Source organism: Strongylocentrotus purpuratus, unplaced genomic scaffold (assembly GCF_000002235.5).
Source record: "Strongylocentrotus purpuratus isolate Spur 01 unplaced genomic scaffold, Spur_5.0 spur5_scaffold_1, whole genome shotgun sequence".
Taxonomy (NCBI): Eukaryota; Metazoa; Echinodermata; class Echinoidea; order Camarodonta; family Strongylocentrotidae; genus Strongylocentrotus; species Strongylocentrotus purpuratus.
In genome coordinates this window covers 50,060,676-50,079,890 of record NW_022145594.1, presented here as the reverse complement: position 1 = coordinate 50,079,890, position 19,215 = coordinate 50,060,676, and the positions used below count along the sequence as shown (strand labels likewise).

The 19,215-nt window shown below is 37.7% G+C and overlaps 1 protein-coding gene and 1 long non-coding RNA gene across 2 annotated transcripts; both read right to left on the bottom strand.

The window, feature by feature from the left end:
- Nucleotides 1-1,420: 1,420 nt before the first annotated feature.
- Nucleotides 1,421-12,799, bottom strand: LOC589539 (guanylate cyclase soluble subunit beta-2-like). The gene is made up of 10 exons (XM_030978904.1): nt 12,755-12,799; nt 11,796-11,975; nt 11,444-11,762; nt 9,252-9,415; nt 8,552-8,708; nt 7,580-7,728; nt 6,810-6,956; nt 5,566-5,720; nt 3,776-3,951; nt 1,421-2,581 (listed from the first exon to the last, which is right to left on the bottom strand). Exons 1-10 carry the CDS (start codon nt 12,797-12,799, stop codon nt 2,361-2,363), a joined length of 1,713 nt encoding a protein of 570 aa, XP_030834764.1. The 3' UTR covers nt 1,421-2,360.
- Nucleotides 12,800-16,493: 3,694 nt separating this feature from the next.
- On the bottom strand, nt 16,494-18,955 carry LOC115921199. The gene is made up of 2 exons (XR_004062803.1): nt 18,878-18,955; nt 16,494-17,746 (listed from the first exon to the last, which is right to left on the bottom strand). It is a non-coding gene; the product is annotated as an uncharacterized LOC115921199 (long non-coding RNA).
- Between the last annotated feature and the right edge of the window lie 260 nt (nt 18,956-19,215).

Sequence of the window (19,215 nt, the reverse complement as noted above, 5' to 3'; positions counted from 1 at the left end):
GGGTCAATGAGAGAGAGAGTGATATATATATATATATAGACAGAGAGAGAGATGGAAAGATAGAGAGAGAGAGGGGAGGGGTAGAGAGAGAGATCGGAAGATAGAGAGAGAGAGAGAGAGAGAGAGAGAGATGGGGAAATAAAAGGATAATAAGGTAAATTAATCTAGCCCATTCAACCCTTTTCATAAAAGATTATGCGAATTATTCTCAATTGCTGTAAAACACTCGTTTCCCTTACCTCCTCTCTCATCTGAACTTTTTTTTTTTTTCACCATTCAATATCACTCATCTTTACATTCGGTACACAAGATACAAGTTAGACAGGACAATTATGAAAATTACAAATATATTGCTATTCCATGCAACCCATACATTCAATTCAGCTTTGTGTTGAAAGCACATTGATAGATTGCAGCATGGATTTAAACAAATAATGTCATTTATGAAAATAATAACATAATTATTGATATCGGTTTGCTATTTATGTATGGATGCTTTTATGATGTGACTCGGAATAATGCTCATGATATGTACCGTCTGTTGAGAGCTGGAAGGATGTTGAACATTCTTGTTCAGCATTAACTTACACCCTTTTTGGCTCTCAGCATACAATATCATGTTTATGTCTATGTTTATACTGTATGTAACACCAATGAGAAACAAATTCCTGTTTTATTAAGGACAGCAAAAACCTGTCATTTTAAAATCTTGAATCTTGAATAATAATGTCGTAATCATTTTGACTGGTAATTTATTCAAGAAGAGGCTGGTGGCATTCCCCATCACCCATCTCCGTTGATACATTATCACGAGCAATATTCGATCATAATAATAACTGTTCCTACATTGATTTCATTTTCTCATCACATTTCGAATGGTTAATGAATCGAGCGAGCATAAGATTGTTGATAATTTTGTTCAGGTATGGTAAGGTGAATGTGTAAGTACTAGTAGTATCAAAACAAAAGTAAACAAGTCAGCATTAACTTAAAGATAAAGGTGAGAGGAAATTGAATTCTCACATAATCAAACGAAACTTACACTGAATGTTCAAGATTACAAATAAATGTCATTTTCCAAACAATTTTGGTAGAAAATGTATACTGGCTGAGTAATGAGCATAGAAAGATAAGGAAATCAAGGTTGGCCGGTAGCCCCGACACCATTTGTGTAGTCCCATATACATCTTTCTGTGTACAGTTCTTGTTACTTTACCAAGACTGGGTCAAATTTATTATGATTTTGATGACTCCAGAACTTTGCAATACACACCAATACTTACATGCTGCATGATCAACTTGTTCTGATCCATTTCACACCTTTTCTTTCACAATGCAATCGGATGACCAGAACTCACCTTTATCTTTAACTTATCATCCTTCTGGCTCTCAGCATACAATATCATGTTTATGACTATGATTTTTTTGTATGTTACACCAATGAGAAACAAATGTCGGTGTTATTAGGGACAACAAAACTTGAATTTTGGAATCTTGATTAATAATGTCGTTATCATTTTTATTGAAACTTTGTTCAAGAAGGGGCTGGTGGCATTCCCCATCACCCATCTCCGTTGATACATTATCACGAGCTTTATTTTATCGAAAAAGTTACTGTTCGTACGTTGATTTCTTTATTTTCTTTTCTCATCATATTTATAATGGACAATACATCGAGCGAGTATAATATTGTTGATACATTTTTTTTTTTAATGCGGACATTCAGATAAGGGGAGTTGTGTAAATATTTGTAACATCAAGACAAAAGTTTTTAAAACCGCTTTTACTGTTGTTCTTTATTTGACACTGTTCACTGGCCACATCCAAAATCACCCTGAAAAATAATAAATACCCCTCACCTCGGGACAAGTTGTCAGCGGGGAAGATTCCTGGTAATGATTCTCTAAGCGAAATAATAATCGGGTGTGCGAGGCTGTGAAATATTTCCAACACAAAGAGTTTCTCATGTCACTGTAAATTTAATCTCCATTCAAACCTCAATTTCAAATAAGTATGTAGTTCTGAATTTGATACAATCAGGAGATATTTCCTCGAGAATATGTCTCGTTTCAACCCTGGTCCATCCCTTACAAAGTTATGGTATTATACAGCGATTTCATTTAGATCTAAACGCAAGTGAAAAACAAATTATAAGGTGGGATGTTTGGAATATACATATTACTATTCATAGAATAATAAAAGATATGTTGAAAAGTGTAGTTGTATTTACATCACTTCAAATATTTTTGAACAAGATAATTTACAATACAAAGAGATGCTTTAACAAAATATGTGGCGCCTCATATGTTTTTAAATGGTTTGTAGCACGTTTCAACATGCTTTCATCTAGCTGCACTCATTTAAAGCACAGTGCACAATGCTGAAGAGGTTCTTCTCTCGGTAACATCGGACGATGGTGATGTAGATGTAGATGCCTGGGTCTCGACTCCAGATGGCACTGTTTTGCCTGCTCTGGTCGTAGTGAGGTCGTCTTTATTCGTAGACTGTTCATGGTTTGGTTCGTTGATGATCACAGGAGCTCTGACTTCGTTACCATCATGACACGTGAGGGCGTCATCCCCTAAATAGACGTAAAGTATATGGAAGCATTTTTTGCATGAATCATTCTTTTTTCTTTTTTTTTCTGTCAGCCAAATTATATATCTCATATTTGTATGTCCGTATCCTACCCTCCTGGGACAACTACCCCCGGACAACCACCCTCCAGACAACTACCCGCTAGGACAACCACCCTCTAGCACAATCTCCCGGACAACTACCGCCCAGACAACTACCCCCCTAGGACAGTTGTCCGGGAGTAGTTGTCCTATAGGGTGGTTGTCGGGGGTAGTTTTCTGGGGTATAGTTGTCCGGGGTAGTTGTCCTAGAGGGTGGTTGTCCTAGGGGCAGTTGTCCGGGGGTAGTTGTCCTGGAGGGTGGTTGTCCTAGGGATGGTTATCCGGAGGGTGGTTGACCAGGGCCGGGTAGGTGTCCTAGAACCCTGTATGTCAAGAGAGAGAGTTTATAGTACTACGAACTTAGATAAAGTTGAGTACAATGCATGGAATTATTATATGTTTTACACACCAAATGATGTTTTGGAATGATCTACTCAGTCTTGCTGAAGGTCACATTCACTGCACACGATAATGAGTATGATGGGAATACACACAATAATTTGAAGCAAACTTCTCAGCTCTTTGTTGTCATTTATATGAGGGTATTTTGAATATCAATCCTTTTCCTGAGAAATGTCTTTATTAATTTTGTTGTGTTCTTGAAAACTGACAGACGCGGAGAATGATAATGGTCAAACATATATTTACCACTGCAGAACTCATCCTATCAAAATGAAGACGGACTAAAGTTTTGAGTAATGCATGCTTAATACACCCTTTCACGGTTACAAGAGTGCGCATGCGCCGACATGGATCGCGAGTAAATAATGGGCGCCATTTTAATTTGCGAGTAACTTTATTTTATGCAGCATGCATTTAAGCAGGCAGTGACGCAACAATACATGCGCGTCTGAAAGCATTGATGACGCAATGTTTACTCGCAAATTAAAATGGCGGCCTTGACCGTGAAGGAGTGTATTAGACAGTACAGTAAAGGGTAAAATGAATAGAATTTAAGCAAAATTATAAATAATATATATATATAAACAAACAATGACTTAACAGATGCTAAACATAAACCGTAGCGCAGTCCTGATTATGTGCATATTCAAGGTTCAGGGTTCAAAGTTCAATGTTCAAAGTTCAACGTTACACACCTTCATCTGAAGCTGAGTCTGAAGCTGAGTCTGAAGCTGAGTCTGAAGCTGAGTCTGTGTCGTCATCATTGGTCTGGTTTGATCGAGCAATCACAAAGTGTGTCATCATCCTACCCTTACCTTTGATCTCCATTCCACCCCGGGCCTCGCATTCAAACCCTTTACCCTTGATCGCTCTATCAACCAAGAACAAATATAACAATTAAGATATATATTAGTTCTGGTCATGCGAATGCATTGTAAAAGAAACGTTGTGGAATCGATCAGAAAGAAAAGGTTGATCATCTAGCATATAAGTATTGGTGTGTACTGCAAGGTTCTGGAATCATCAAAATGATAATAAATTTGGCCCAGTCTTGGTAAAGTTACAAGCACTGTACACAGAAAGATGTATATGGGACTACGCGACATGTGCGCGACACGTGCGCGATATCTATCAGGTCCAAATAGATATAATAATTTACCAAATACACACTGTATATCAATTGGTAGGCGGTTTCCCGGTAAAATGTGTATCATCACCCAGATCATCACGTATTAGTCAAAACATATTCTTTTACATGATTGGCAATAAGAGCTTCCATTTCATTTTTTCAAGAGTGGGGCATTTCCAAAACTGGTCTTTACCTTTAAGCTAAGCATCATAAAGATAAAATAACATGATCGCAACCACTTTCGAAAGAAAACAATTAGCACCAATTTCGATATCCTACGGTAAATCCGATAGTCAAGAAATCATATATGGATTACGTAATTCGTCTTTGTAATGTTCGCACATTTCAATAAGTGATATTTAGCATAGGCCATTGAAATTGCCTGAGGTTGATTTTTCGAAAGTAGTTGCGATCGTCATGAATCTTGTAATTAAGATTTATTTTCCTCTGGGTAATTTTACTATAAAAAACAGTACTTAAAAACGAAAAAAACAAGATCACTTGACATATGAAGTACATTGACGTAAACGGCAGCATCTTCAAAGGGAGATATCCCGTTTAGTGTTTCAGTGTCGATATCCAGTGACTTTGTGGAAGATGTAAAAGAATTCTAGTCATGGCTCGATTTTCCTCTGAAATTGTCATGCATGTGGCTCTTCGATTTTACTTTCTTCACCAATTTCAACATGAAGAAGGTATTTGGCACTATTTTAATATCGAATTACTGTTCCAACAAGTGCCAGTGTGAAGAGGCCTTTAACGCCTTACCTGTAGGTAGAAGGGCTAATGTGAACTTTCCCCGGTAAACTGTGACTCTCCATTCTCGATGCCGTGTTCACAGTATCACCAAACAAACAGTATCTAGGCATCTTAACACCCACAACACCAGCTACTACAGAACGAATGTGAAGTCACCTGTAGAGAGAAGGGCTAATGTGAACCTTCCCCGGTAAACTGTGACTCTCCATTCTCGATGCCGTGTTCACAGTATCACCAAACAAACAGTATCTAGGCATCTTAACACCCACAACACCAGCTACTACAGAACGAATGTAAACTCACCTGTAGGTAGAAGGGCTAATGTGAACCTTCCCTGGTAAACTGTGGCTCTCTATTCTCGATGCCGTGTTCACAGTATCACCAAACAAACAGTATCTAGTCATTTTAACACCCACAACACCAGCTACTACAGAACGAATGTGAACTCACCTGTAGGTAGAAGGGCTAATGTGAACCTTCCCTGGTAAACTGTGGCTCTCTATTCTCGATGCCGTGTTCACAGTATCACCAAACAAACAGTATCTAGTCATTTTAACACCCACAACACCAGCTACTACAGAACGAATGTGAACTCACCTGTAGGTAGAAGGGCTAATGTGAACCTTCCCTGGTAAACTGTGGCTCTCTATTCTCGATGCCGTGTTCACAGTATCACCAAACAAACAGTATCTAGGCATCTTAACACCCACAACACCAGCTACTACAGGCCCGGTGTGAATGCCGACTCGAATCTATGTTGATGAGAAAAACAAGAAAACAAATTTAAAATCTCAGCCATTTAAAATATCTATATATATATCTAATAACTCCTGTTTGTCAAAAGGTTTTTAAAACCAGCAATAGTGAAGAAAATATTGATAAATAGAGAGGAAAAAAAAGGGGGGAGCGGACGTAACGGATACAAAAAGAAAGACAGCCAGAGAGAAAAAGAGATATTTAGAGAGAAAGAAGGAAAGAGTAGCAGAGAGAGAGAGAGAGGAGGAGGAGAAGAGATGAGGAAAGAGAGATGGGGCAAACGGGAAGGGGCGCCAAGCTTATACAGACATTGTTAACAACCGTACTTCTTGGTGATAGAAATGAAATACAAACAAGTGTATTAAAATCAACATCTAAAGTGACGAAGAGTGATATCATCTTCAGGATAGTAGAAATACACTTTAGCATTCTGGTTGCATTGTGTCATGTTTGAGCCAGTGATTTGTAGAGAGAGATACAACTTACACAAAATAAATATACCTCAGGCTCTTCCCTAACAGTTACTTTTGTTAAGCGCGACGTTCATTCAAGATTTCATACATTAACCTCCCTGTAATAACTAATTTTTGAAACCAATTGATGTTGGATGTTTGTCTTGCCTGACTGCTAAGAAAGCATGTATATGCTTGTAAGTATAAGCAGCCAGGGAACCAACGCCTGCAAGTACTTTCAGATGGACTTTGTAATGACGGCTAATACCTTACCGAAGGGCAGGAGCGCATTGACTTGGTTCCGAACCCAGAACCTCCCGGTTACAAGACCAATGCTCTACAACTGAGCCATCGCGCCTCCTATAACCGTCTGAACTATACTTAGATTCCGTTACCATGTTCTAGGACCATCATCTAACCTGTATCAATTCGGTATATAAAAGATATAAAGACTGCTTTAATATTCGAGGCATATCTGTTTTTATAGGCTCTCGGGGACGTTAAATCCTGCTATCACCCCTCGGCACGTCTCGGCGTGATATCAGGATGTAACTTCCCCTTGAGGCTATACAACAACTATTCCTCTCATAGCAGTCATTATATCTATACTATATTCTAGGAGCATCATCTTACCTGTATGATCTCTCCTGTGACGGGCGATGAGATGCTCTTAACCCCTTCAACCTGCCCAAGACCAAAGCATGCCACCTGTTCAGCATGAGTTTCATTAGGGATTGGCAAACCTCCTACCGTCATGTAAGCATCTCTGATGGTTTCAACCTTAAATAAATGCAAGTGTTAACTGTAAACAATAACGAGCATTAACACATAATGTTATAACCTCTTCTATCGTCTTTTTTTTCTCCAAGGAATGCAAGTATTGTTTTTTTTATTTTTTACTCAACTCGTTTACTTGTAATACTCAAAAACCTAAGGGGAAATGGTGTAAGAGGAAAGTGCTAAAAAGATAAGGCATTTTCAATTAGAAATTCGACTCCTTATTAAAGCAGAAAAATATCAATCATATGAGGTAATGTACAAATAGCTGAATATCGTGAAAAGTGAAAAATAAAATTTGCAGATAATTATATCAGGGAGTATTGCAAGTTCACAAAGCCATCTTGAAGCTAGTTCTAATTTACTTAGTTTTTTTTTCTTCTCTCTTTTGTTATTATTGTTAGATGCAATTATATTGTTAGGGAAGATTCGTTTAATTGATCAGGTAATACTTAAATAATCACTTATATTTACGTAAAATGTGGAATAAATAAAACTTCAAACTTCACACTTCAATTTTATACCGAGTCCCCAGGGTAAGATATGCAACTTTTTCCATTTTTAATGTGATTTTTTTTTTTTTTTTTTTTTTTTTTTTGGGGGGGGGGGGGTCCAGAAATGCTTACCTTATAGACATTGTGTAAGCTGGTGAGCTCATCGAAGACAACATACATCTCATTGAGAAGATGAACAATCTGAATAGGATCACACTGAGAACACATGTCGGTGAAGCGAACTATATCACTGAAGGAAATAGTCACTTGCTGAAACTCACCTAGAGAAAGATAAAGAGGGTGAGAGAGAGAGAGAGAGAGAGAGATAGAAAGAGAGCGAGAGAGAGAGATGGATAAATAAAGAGAAGGAAAGAGAGAAAGAGAGAGGGGAGAGGGAGAAAGAAAGAGAGAGAGAGAGAGAGAGAAAGAGGGCGGAGAGAGAAAGAGAGAGAGAGATGGATAAAGGAAGAGAAGGAAAGAGAGAAAGAGAGAGAGAGAGGGGGGAAAGAAAGAGAGAGAGAGAGAGAAAGAAGGCGGAGAGAGAGAGAGAGAGAAAGAGAGAGAAGGAAGGGGAGAAGATAATGGAATACATGTGCAGCAAACCACATTGTATAATGAAAATGTAAGAAATGATCACTTACTGAAAATTTATACTACAGCGAAAGAAAGAGAGGAGAGAGAAATGTTCATATACAGAAAGAGAGGGGCCCTCACACATAATTGTTTGTGATAAAATGAAATAAAATGAGAATTGTTTCGACCCCATACTCCTTGATCCTTTTCGAGCTATCTTACATAATTTTCTTAACGGCAACGCCAACCCCAAAATATATTTTAATAATGAAAAAACGCACATTTTGTTTAAACAATTTGTTTATTTTTGTATTAATCGTCACGTAGCCTAAACATAGCTTTTATTTGTTTAGTTCAACTATGTATTTATTATGATTTCATCTGGGACCCGTTTCACAAAGCCTTCTTTCAATGACAAATGAAAACAAAATCAGGGATAAATCTGCTGATAACCAATCAGAAGCAAGGATTTCAGTCACTGATGACAAGTTTTGTGAAATGGGGCCCTGTCCATTGGTTGACTTATCGTACCTGCCTCAACCTTCTTCCCATCTCGGAGATCATTAGCGACCTCTTTCGGCAGCATTGAGTACAGTAGTGTATCAGTTTTCTTCTTCTCTAATTCGAGGTCTCTCATGAGCGTGCGCAGTTCTTCTTTCTTCTGCTCCAACTGCTTGGCCAACTCAACCTAAAAACAATGCATCAAATACAAACATTTTGCCTTTTGGTAATTTGCTAAAAGTGTTATATTAATGATAAAAATAATTATACAAAATAATAATATTAAATTACTATAATAAATATCAATTTTAAATTTAATGGACGAGCTCTTTTTTTGTTAACCACTAGTTGAGCTTCAAGAAGGCATGCAATTAGATCGTGCGTGCCGTTGTCCACTAATGGATTGTACAACCCAGTCCGCCAATTGTTACCATAATTGAACTTGAGGTCGAAATGGCTTCGTTGATTTTATTACAAAACATCCATTAAACATACTTGACGCGCAATTCCGTGATAATCACATATAAGGACATACAGGGATGTGCTGCTCTAATAGGTCACTTTGAAGCAACTCCCCTAATTTGAAGGTGAATTTCATTGTGAAACTTCGTATTTGGAAATATTCATGACGAGGACATCATTTTAACCTTGATGTTGCCATTAACATTTTCCTGTTTAGAATAATAAAAAACACCACACAAATATAATTAAGTTTGAAATATTTAGTAACCTCCGCGATTCTTTGTTGATTGAAAAGGATAAGGTCACGTGTTAGATCATGTGATGCGATGTCTGAAAAGTGCATCTTCCTATCGCGTAGGTCATTCAGTGACGTCAGCTGAGGTGAACAGAGGAACACATACAGATGTGAATCAGGCATCCACACCATCTGACCTGGGATTGATGACAAGGAAAAGGAAAATGAAGAATGTATTAAACACAATTATAACGGGAGCCTGTAAAGAGGAAGTGCATCCTGATATTAAGTCGGTTATAATAGAAGCAGAAAAATGACAGAAATAGGTCAGTGAAAAATTGAGCAAAACCCGATTAGAAATAAGAAAGTTATGAATATTTGAAGGTGTGATCAATCAGACAGAAATTGGCAACTCCGTGATGTATCTTGCGAGGTCCCCCGCCATTTCCCCTGTACTAAAAAAACCACACAATCAAACAGTTTCCCTTTATATAATTTACAATCATACTCTCACCCTGAATGTGATTATTGCAAATATATTTTGTATACAACCCGGGTACGAAAAAATATATATTTCGTTATCAGTAACGATACAAAAATGGAAATTTATTATTTTTCTTTACAGAGCAAATTTTAGAGGACCTTGCAATATACGTTACAGTGTTGCGAATTTGCGTGTCACTGATGAAAATGTTCCCATTTTCGATCGGATATTGCTCACAATTTTACTAATTTGTTTCTCTCATTTTCTGCTTTTATTAAGAACCACACATTCAACCTTGTTTCTTTTTCGAAATAAGGCATTATGGTTCACCCACGCCCGATATAAGACCTAATGGTGGAAAACATTTGATAACTGTATGATGTACATGAAACGAAATGACATATTGTATGATCGAAGGTCTCTCCCTTTTTATGCTGCTACCCTTTCCCCCTTCAGTGCTCTATTATATCTTTCTTTCCCTCTTTCTCTCTCTCTCTCTCTCTCTCTCTGTCTCTCTCTCTCCCTCTCTCTTTCTCCATCTCCCTCTCTCTCTCTCTCTCTCCCCCTCTATCTCTCTCTTTCTCTTTCTCTCTCTCATCATTTTTTAATATCCTCTCAGTAAAAATTCACAATGTGACCTTACAAATTTCACCATTGCAATGACCGTTTAATGAACTTAGGCCTACGGACAATTGATATGCAAGACGTAATTGAGTTTACTATAGGGTGGTTACCCAGGCAAACATTGCTTTTCATAAAGCGCATCGCTTTCAAGTGTCGTTAAATTTGCCTTTCCGTACTGTTCGGTTTTATAAACGTTCAGGTGGTGGAAACAAGTGGTGGAAATAGGTGGATACTCTGCTATTTATTGACTCGTTACTCCTCTCCCTTTTAGCGTATTTCGTTTTCCTTTTATTTATTTTTTTCTGTATTATTTTGTCCCAAATTTTATTGAACTCGTATACAATTATTTGTCAAATTACTGCCCTCTTACATTTGATTATGTACGTCTCTCTAAAGTAAACATATTTTGTCCCGGTCATTTGTCCACGTCTACCAGGAACCTTCATGTTCTTTTACCCTTCCTCCTTCATTCCGCTGCTTTTCTTTCTATAACTGTCTTTCTCCCTATATATATATATATATACGTATATATATATATATATATATATATATATATATATATATAAATATATATATATATATATACATATATATATATATATATATATATATATCTCCCCCACCCTCACTCCCACCCCTCTCCCCTCTCTATCTCAAGCTCATCATTTTTATTATCCTTTCAGTAAAAAATAAAAGAATAAATAAATAAAATCACCCTTTCAATGACCATGTAATGCAAATCAAATTATTCCTACAGACCAATTTATATTCAAGACGTAATTGAGTTTGCTAAGAAGCGGTAACCCATGCAAACATTGCTTTTTAAAAAGTTCATCGCTTTCAAGTGTCGAACGTATTATTAAACTTGCCTTTTCGTGCATCCCGTTGCAATAATTTTTGTCAGTTCTATTTGTTACTTTTTTAGAAGAAAGAACTTTGATTATATATAATTTGATTTCATTTTCTTTTCGTTGGAATTCACAAAAAGTTTTAGAAATTAATAAAATAATTCAACATGGGTGCACACACGTAGATGGCAGGGAAAATGTGCGCTGACGAAATTCTTTTCACCACGAGCATAATTTATTTGCATGAAATGAATCTAATCATTCATTACCTCTGATAGAGACGACCGGCATGTGAGGAGCCATGGCTTCTTTCTTCAGCGTCGCCATAAAGATCATATTGAGAAAGAGAAAGATATTCTCCGACGTCAACTCGATCTCTGGGTGGTCAAGGATTAGAATATCCTTGAGTGTAGCGCCCTCATCATTGATCAACGGACAGAACTGTTGCAGCTTTGATCCAGAGTGCATGATCACCAGGTCATCATTGAAGAGAATGTGGTAGGGGAAGGTCTTGCAGAATGTCTCAGGATCTAGGAGAATCCTCTCGGGGATCTTCGGTTTGAAGTGACTGATCGGGAGAACACGTTTCTAAGAGATCTCGGGGAGACATTGGTCTCTTGCCACTTTTCCTTCGGCCAGACTTTCTTCAATCCCGTTGATATCCATTCCTGAGAAAGGACATCGTTTAGCGGATCCGTTACGAGCGAGAAGCAGATTATTCTTCACCGATTCGTTGCTTGGTGGACGATAGTCACCACCACCGATGAGATGCGAGGTCCCATCAACAATGGAGGTCCATTCCTAAAAATCCAAAAGAATATACCCTGATGATCAATTTCCTCAATAGATCCCTGTTGTTGCCTCCCCCCTCTCCACACCTACCTTTATGTCAATGTTATATAATTTAGCAAAGATTCTTGGAGCCCACTTCACTTTTAAAAAAAAGATTGTCGTTACTTTCTTCACAAAGTATATTAAGGGATATCCATTTCCAGGATTGAGTTCATATGGAACTGTAATAACGTAGTCGGGAAAACAAAATGTTTGATTTGAGTTATTAACGTATCGCGCGCGCACACCCACCACACATACACACGCACTCACCAACACACGCACACACACAAACACACAAACCCACGCGTGCGCACACCTACAGAGAACAAACATATAGCTCCGTTTAGTCTCATTTCACAACGTCCCCTATCGTCAGAGTCAGCAGCCATACATGTTAGCCTATGAAATTGTACCCCCCAACAAAAATCGTTAAAAATTCATTTTTTGTTTAAACGAAAAGCACATCCACCCCGACTTACGTTATCACTAGCTCTTTCATTGCAACCCTCATGTCCCATTGACTTTTGAAAGTTCACCCACCGTAATTTGATCAAAATAGGTTGCAAGCTCGTCATTGCCTATAGTACACATGTGAAACAATCTATCTATATGTAACATATGTTTTATGGACCTCTGCCTTGTGCAGCTGAGTCTGAAATAAAGTTCTGAATTGAATTGAATACATCTATATTTTGACTTCGAAGTTTTCTGTATCAGTCGGAAACGCCTCTAATGTTTGAATATACCAAAGATCCAGTTGCAGGATATAACGATGAAACTGTGATCGCCATCTACGACCCCCAAACATGTCCTTTAATAGTCATTTAACCTATTGTGGATCGGGTATTCTATCAAGCCTTTAGGTTTGACCCATTAAAGATACCTAAACCATTTGATTTTAATATAAGACTGTGATTGAAAGCTGATCGGCCTAAAAGTGGCCGACGGTTGTAGCCCCCCAGGAACCCAGAGCACCAGGAACAGACCCAGAATCGTGTCAATTAACACCGTCTAACCTTGCTGCAAACCTATGAAAAGGAAACAGTAGGAGGAAGGTTCAATAATACAAAGGAAAAAATACTGATTTTTTTATCGGGAAGCGATTGTCAGAAACACGCGAAAAGTCTGGTCGGGTAAGGCTGTAGACCGTTACAAATCATGAGAAAAGGGGTGACAATTCCTCATCTAGAATGTTGTATTGATTCCCGTGGAAAATTAAAACGAGTTATGATAAAACTTATATGAGCTCTGCATGTCCGATTACAAACGGCTCATTGTGATTATGGAACCCTTGTTTCCAGCGTATTTAACTTCGTATATCACTCAAAAGTACCACATGTTACAGCACATAAATGACTCGAGCACGTCTATCATCAAGAATCTACGTTGCAAAAGAATTAATATTAGATCAAGACTCAAGGTCGCAGCCTAATGCAATTACAAGTGACATTATTTTGGGCATGGTATAACAATGCTTTGTAGAAAGGGTATTGCAATAGGCCAGTTTCGTAATGTATTCAGAGACCTTTAAATCGCATTACGTAATCGGAGGGTCGGACAAGCAAAGAACTCGCGGTGCGTAGCAGACTACACTTTGCGTGCATACCATACATGACTGTGTTCGCTAGGTGTGATTGTATCGTTTGTTTTCGCTATTTTGAGAGAGAGAGAGAAGAAAAAGGAGGCAGTTTCAAACTTGAATAATAAATATCTTTGAGATGTGATTTTGTTCTTCATACATTTGATCTTTAAAATCGCTGAGTCTTAGGCAAGAATAATAGAAAAGCATTGCTGGTACAGAACTAGCGATTCACATCTTGCAGCTAAACCTGTTCGGCCAAGTCCCCGGTACAGGCAGCGCACGATACCCCCTCAAAAAGAAGAAAAACGAGGTCGATGATACAAGCGATATTGGCTTGAAAGCCAGTGATGAAATAGAAAGCGAAGCACCAAAATATAAGTTAGCTAGCCGATATCGGTAATTTCCATTCAATTTTGCATTTACCTTAGCTTGAATCTGAGAACAAATTAGGACGTAGAAATGAAAGAAGTGATGAACTATTTTCCACTCGTTCGCACACACAGTCACCTCTGCTTGCAGAAGCGTGCGCGCGTACCACGTGTTCGTGTTCGTGTAGGCGCGATTCACATTTTCAAAATGAAAACAATTTTACGGATTAAAAAATGTTTGTGAAACGCCTCGATACCGACTATTTCAAGGCGGACGAGAAACGGCTAACGAGAAGCAAGCACTGACCGCAGAATCAATATTATTAACAAAGGCATCGAGAAATAATGACAATTAAGGTAATAATATAATATATAAGGTCTTTGTTAATAAAATAATATTTATAAAATAATATCGTCCGATGACAAAGAGCTAGAATAAGAATGATGAACAATGATAAACAAATAATTTTGAACGGAAAAAATGAAGAAAAACAATGAACAAGGAAAAAGAATGAAAGAGCAATGGAAAAAGGGAATAATAAAAGTAATAAAAAAAAACCTTATGATGGCAAGGAAGAAGAATCAGGATGATGAATAATTTTATTGTTTAGAATAAGATTAGGAATTAAGTTTGATTTTCATAAAATAAAAGTTAATAGTCTAGTATTAGACTACAATTATGCCGGACCTTCGTTATTCAACTTCAAGAAGCAATTATTATTATTTAAAAAAAAACATTTAAAAATAAAACTGTTATTATATTTTCTATTAGATCTGTAGACTTCTACTTTTTATTTGTTTATTATTTATATATTTTTTCTTTTTGTTCAAGTTGGGATGTTCTGTCTTTTTGCGTCGGTTTGACCTGTATAATCTAGTCACAAGTCGCTATCATAAGCTGCCGAGAGCTAACTAGAGGGAGGATTGTACTCGAGCTTCTCCAGGCCACATACCCAGATAACAATACGACGTTACGCCAACGTGGGGCCAACGTAAGCTGTTACGTTGGTCCAACGTCGCCAACATGATGTTGGGCCCACGGCTTTCTTGCCGGCGGGCCAACGTTGGCCCGACAGTGACAAAATGACATTAAGCCAACATCGGGCCAACGTTATGCCGACCCCTATCCGACCATATGTGCGATGTCCTCCCGACATTGAACCAACGTTATGCCAACCTCTTTTCCACCATATGCCGACGTCTTTCCGACATTGGACCAACGTCGTCCCAACCCTTTTTTAACCATGTGCTGACGTACGACCAACGTTATGCCAACCCCTATCCCACCATGTGCCGACGTTGTTCCGACATTGGATAAACGTTATGCCAACCCTTATCCCACCATGTGCCGACGTCTCCTCGACATTGGCCCAACGTTATACCAACCCCTTTTCAACCATGTGCCGACGTCTCCACGACGTAGGGCCAACGTTATTCCAACCCCTATCCCACCATGTGCCGACGTAGTTCCGACATTGGACCAACGTTATGCCAACCCCTATCCCACCATGTGCCGACGTCGTGGGCTGTTACGTTGCGCCATCGTCGCCAATATGATGTTGGGCCAACGGCTTTCTTGCCGGCGGGCCAACGTTGGCTCGACAGCGACGAAATGACATTAAGCCAACATCGGGCCAACGTCCCCCCGACGTATGACCAACGTCATGTCAACCCCTATCCCACCATATGCCGACATAGGACAAACGTAATGCCAACCCCTTTTCCACCATGTGCCGACGTCTCCCTGACGTAGGACCAACGTAATGCCAACCCCTTTTACACTATGTGCCGACGTCTCCCCGACGTTGTCCTAACATAATGCCAACCCTTTTCCCACCAAGTGCCGACCCCTCCTCCACCATGTGCCAATGCTAGACCAACGTTATGCCAACCTCTTCTCCACCATTTGCCGACGTAGAAGCAACGTTATGCCAACCCGTATCCCACCATGTGCCGACGTTGTACCTCCCCTTTCCAGTTCATGCCAACATCCTTCTGACATTACCAACACCAACTCAAAAACATATTCACACCAACATCAGTCGTCCGTTCATAAGAACATCGTCAAGATCATACTACATCGGACATGTACAATCATTCAAACACATGCATCACAACGTGACAAGGAAAAGCCAAGTAGTTTAAGATTGGATTAAATAAATAAACAGAGCAAAATCCACAAAATGAAGATAGTAACAATTTCATCAAAATTAGACTGAATTTGAGAAAAGTTCATTACAGAACTCGACTTAGATCCCTCTGGAAGATATGTATAATAACAATATTGCAGCAAGAGGAACATGTTATTTTAATTTCGTCATGTCTATTATCTTGTACATTTTAATTACTATCAAAACTTGATAACAACTTATTTGTCCCATTTTAATGAAAAGTTCACCATCTTGCTTCTTAGAATTTGCTCTGAATACATCCCCCTCCCTCCAAAACAAAAGAACAAGGAAAATAAACTGATTTTGTGATAAAACATACTTTATTTTATGTGTAATAAACAAACTGTTGTAAATGTGAATACAATTATTGTACATCTTTCTTTTGTATTTTCGTTTGAATTCGAAAAAGATGTAAACATAGTTTCAAGTTCAAGGTATCTCAATGTGTCACAATATAGGCCTACTATCAATGAATGCTAGGACGATAGGAGCTGTTATAAAATAAAGTGTCGCTTACACGTAACACAACATAACATACTGAAATTCATTGTACGAATATAATAAACAATCCTCACAACTTCCCGAGTAAAACAAAACAAACTTTCTGGCAGACGAACACGATTGCTTATGACAAGATTCCTCTACATATGTACAGCACAAAAATATAAAGAAATTAATAAAGTGTCCACCATTTGCATACCAAGAACTAGGCAATTAATGTTAACAATGTTCCATAAAAAATTAAAAAATAAAATTCAGAGAAATTGCCAACATTTTTTATGCTTAGGCATTTCAGAGATGCTCATACATTTCATCGCCATATCTATTGTTAACACATCTATAAACTGTTTTTTTAGGAGGGATAGTATACATTGCTTGAATGTGTGAAGTAAAGCAATCGCTAAATGTTTATATAACAAGAGAGGAAATTTGAAAGTGAAGTAAGAAAGAGCAGAGCTCGTAAAGGGAAAAACACAAGTTTCTTCACTCTGATATACCACTTTCAATATTTCTTTAAATTGAGAAGAAGGTAGTACGAAAAACATTCAGTCACTTAGATATATGAAACATTTTTTTCTTACCTTTAAAATTCTTTATAGCATGCATTTAGTTGACACGTTATATAGGCATTCAAATCAATTACGACCTTCTTCGACTCATGGTATAGCTCTCTTTTTAAAATTGGGCCATTAGTGAAATTTCACCACAATAAATAACAAGTAAAGATGCATAGCACACTATTTAATAACAAAAGTTATTGTTTATGTTTGTGTACAAAACATAATGCCTGCAGAGCTGGCTAGCAAGCACCGTAGCTTGCCTAAGCGGAGATCGTTCTTGATATAACATCACTAATCCTTTGGTCAATCATTCCGAGGAACTCTGAGAATTGTAAGGGGCGGGGTCCACCATTAGACGAGCAACTTGGAGAGGTTTTCAAAAAATTGTAAAAAATATAAGGAGGCATTTATTTATGAAACAATTGTTATTTTGTTGCTTTAAAAGGGTCTTGATACAAGACATAAAAGTTTTAATTTCCTAAGGCAATGGACCTTTAAAGAATGGGTTAGTCGGAATCAAAATCTTGTCTAGCTTGTGGTGGTACAACTTCGACATCTGCGGCAAAAAGAAGAAGAAGAAAGAAACCAAATAAGATTTAAAAGCAGATCATGGAAACATCACCTTGAAATAGTACGGATATTAATCAAATAGTACGGCATTCAAGGGAAGTAGTCCTGAGTGGCACATCCTCCCTAGTTTTGATGAAATTTCATGGATAGAAGTACTTTGTCATGAAAATAACTTCGTTCAAACTTAAGAGCGAATGACCCAGACGTATAGAAATTAGAAAGGAATGGATTTCTTTTATTTTTGTCTTGTTTAATTAGAATAGCATCAAACACTCTTCTTAACAAAGGAAATATACATTTGAGGTAAAATGGCAGTAATATTCTTCAATAGAAAAAAAACAATTTATAGTATCTGTTTGCTCAGTATTGAGATGCTTGATTGATAACAGTTTAAAGCCCCTCTTAAGTGTTGGATCCCAAAATTAGCCAAAGAATAGATGGCACAATCTCACTTAAATGGTATGATGTAAAAGAGGATGTCATTAACACCCGGACACTTCTGCAAATAGAATATTGCCCTAACAAATGTGTTTGAAGTAGAATATGGATGAAAGAATACAAAATTTGCGTTTTCTGCATACAACACAAAACCCTTAGTAAGTTTGTATTCTTTCTAATTTTTAGGACAAATGTTTGAAGAAGAGTGGCATTTTCTTTCACATCATTATAACATTGAAGTGAAATGTGAAGCTCCCAATACTTTTTTTTTTGTATTCATGTAAGCTCCCAATACTTGAGAGAGCTCGAGGGGCTTCAAAGTAGAAACAAAAACACAAAGCTATATCGTTAGTTGCTTATACAAGAAACAAATCAATTGACTGTGTTTTGTTTTTTGTGGCACCCTGCATTCAGAATTGTTTCCAAAAAATACTGCTATAAGCAGTATTTCATGATTTGTTGTTGTTGAATAGTTTTGTAAGTGATCACAATGCAGTTTCTCAATATAATCAGGAAAAAGATACTAGCATCCGTTAGCAGCTATGTCCTACACAAACGTACATTAATCCAGTACATTTGTACTTTGTGTGCAGGGCACAACTATAACGAATACTAAGAAGTGCTATCCTGTCTACATGTATAACTAAATACAAAATGAATAAAATGCCAAATGACATACCCATATTTCTGAATGTTGAGGTCAATGGGGTCGTTGGGGTCGACAGTGTTCTGGAGGTTGATGGGGTCGATAATCGGATGTCGAAGGGGTCCTTGGTGCTGTTGATGCTGTTCTGGATGATCGAGGTAGGGGTAGCTGGATCTGAACGGGTAGAGGAATCTGGAATTTGTTGTGAAGTTGACGATATGAAATGCAGGATTTAATATTTAAATTTCAGAATTGTAGGGATTATAGGAGAAAAAAGTATTGGGATTTGGAAGAGCTATATAGAATTGAATGTATTAATAAAGAACGTCAGAATTTTAAAAATAAATAATTAGAATATTTACCTTCAGTTC

What these genes read in the sequence shown, in the direction of transcription:
- LOC589539 (XM_030978904.1), bottom strand. Translation starts at nt 12,799, where the DNA reads ATGGCGATCACAGTTTCATCGTTATATCCTGCAACTGGATCTTTG. An exon ending in GCTTACACAATGTCTATAAG is followed by an intron (nt 6,957 to 7,579) that starts GTAAGCATTTCT and finishes CATTTATTTAAG; the next exon opens with GTTGAAACCATCAGAGATGC. An exon ending in ATTAGCCCTTCTACCTACAG is followed by an intron (nt 3,952 to 5,565) that starts GTGAGTTCACAT and finishes CTTGGTTGATAG; the next exon opens with AGCGATCAAGGGTAAAGGGT.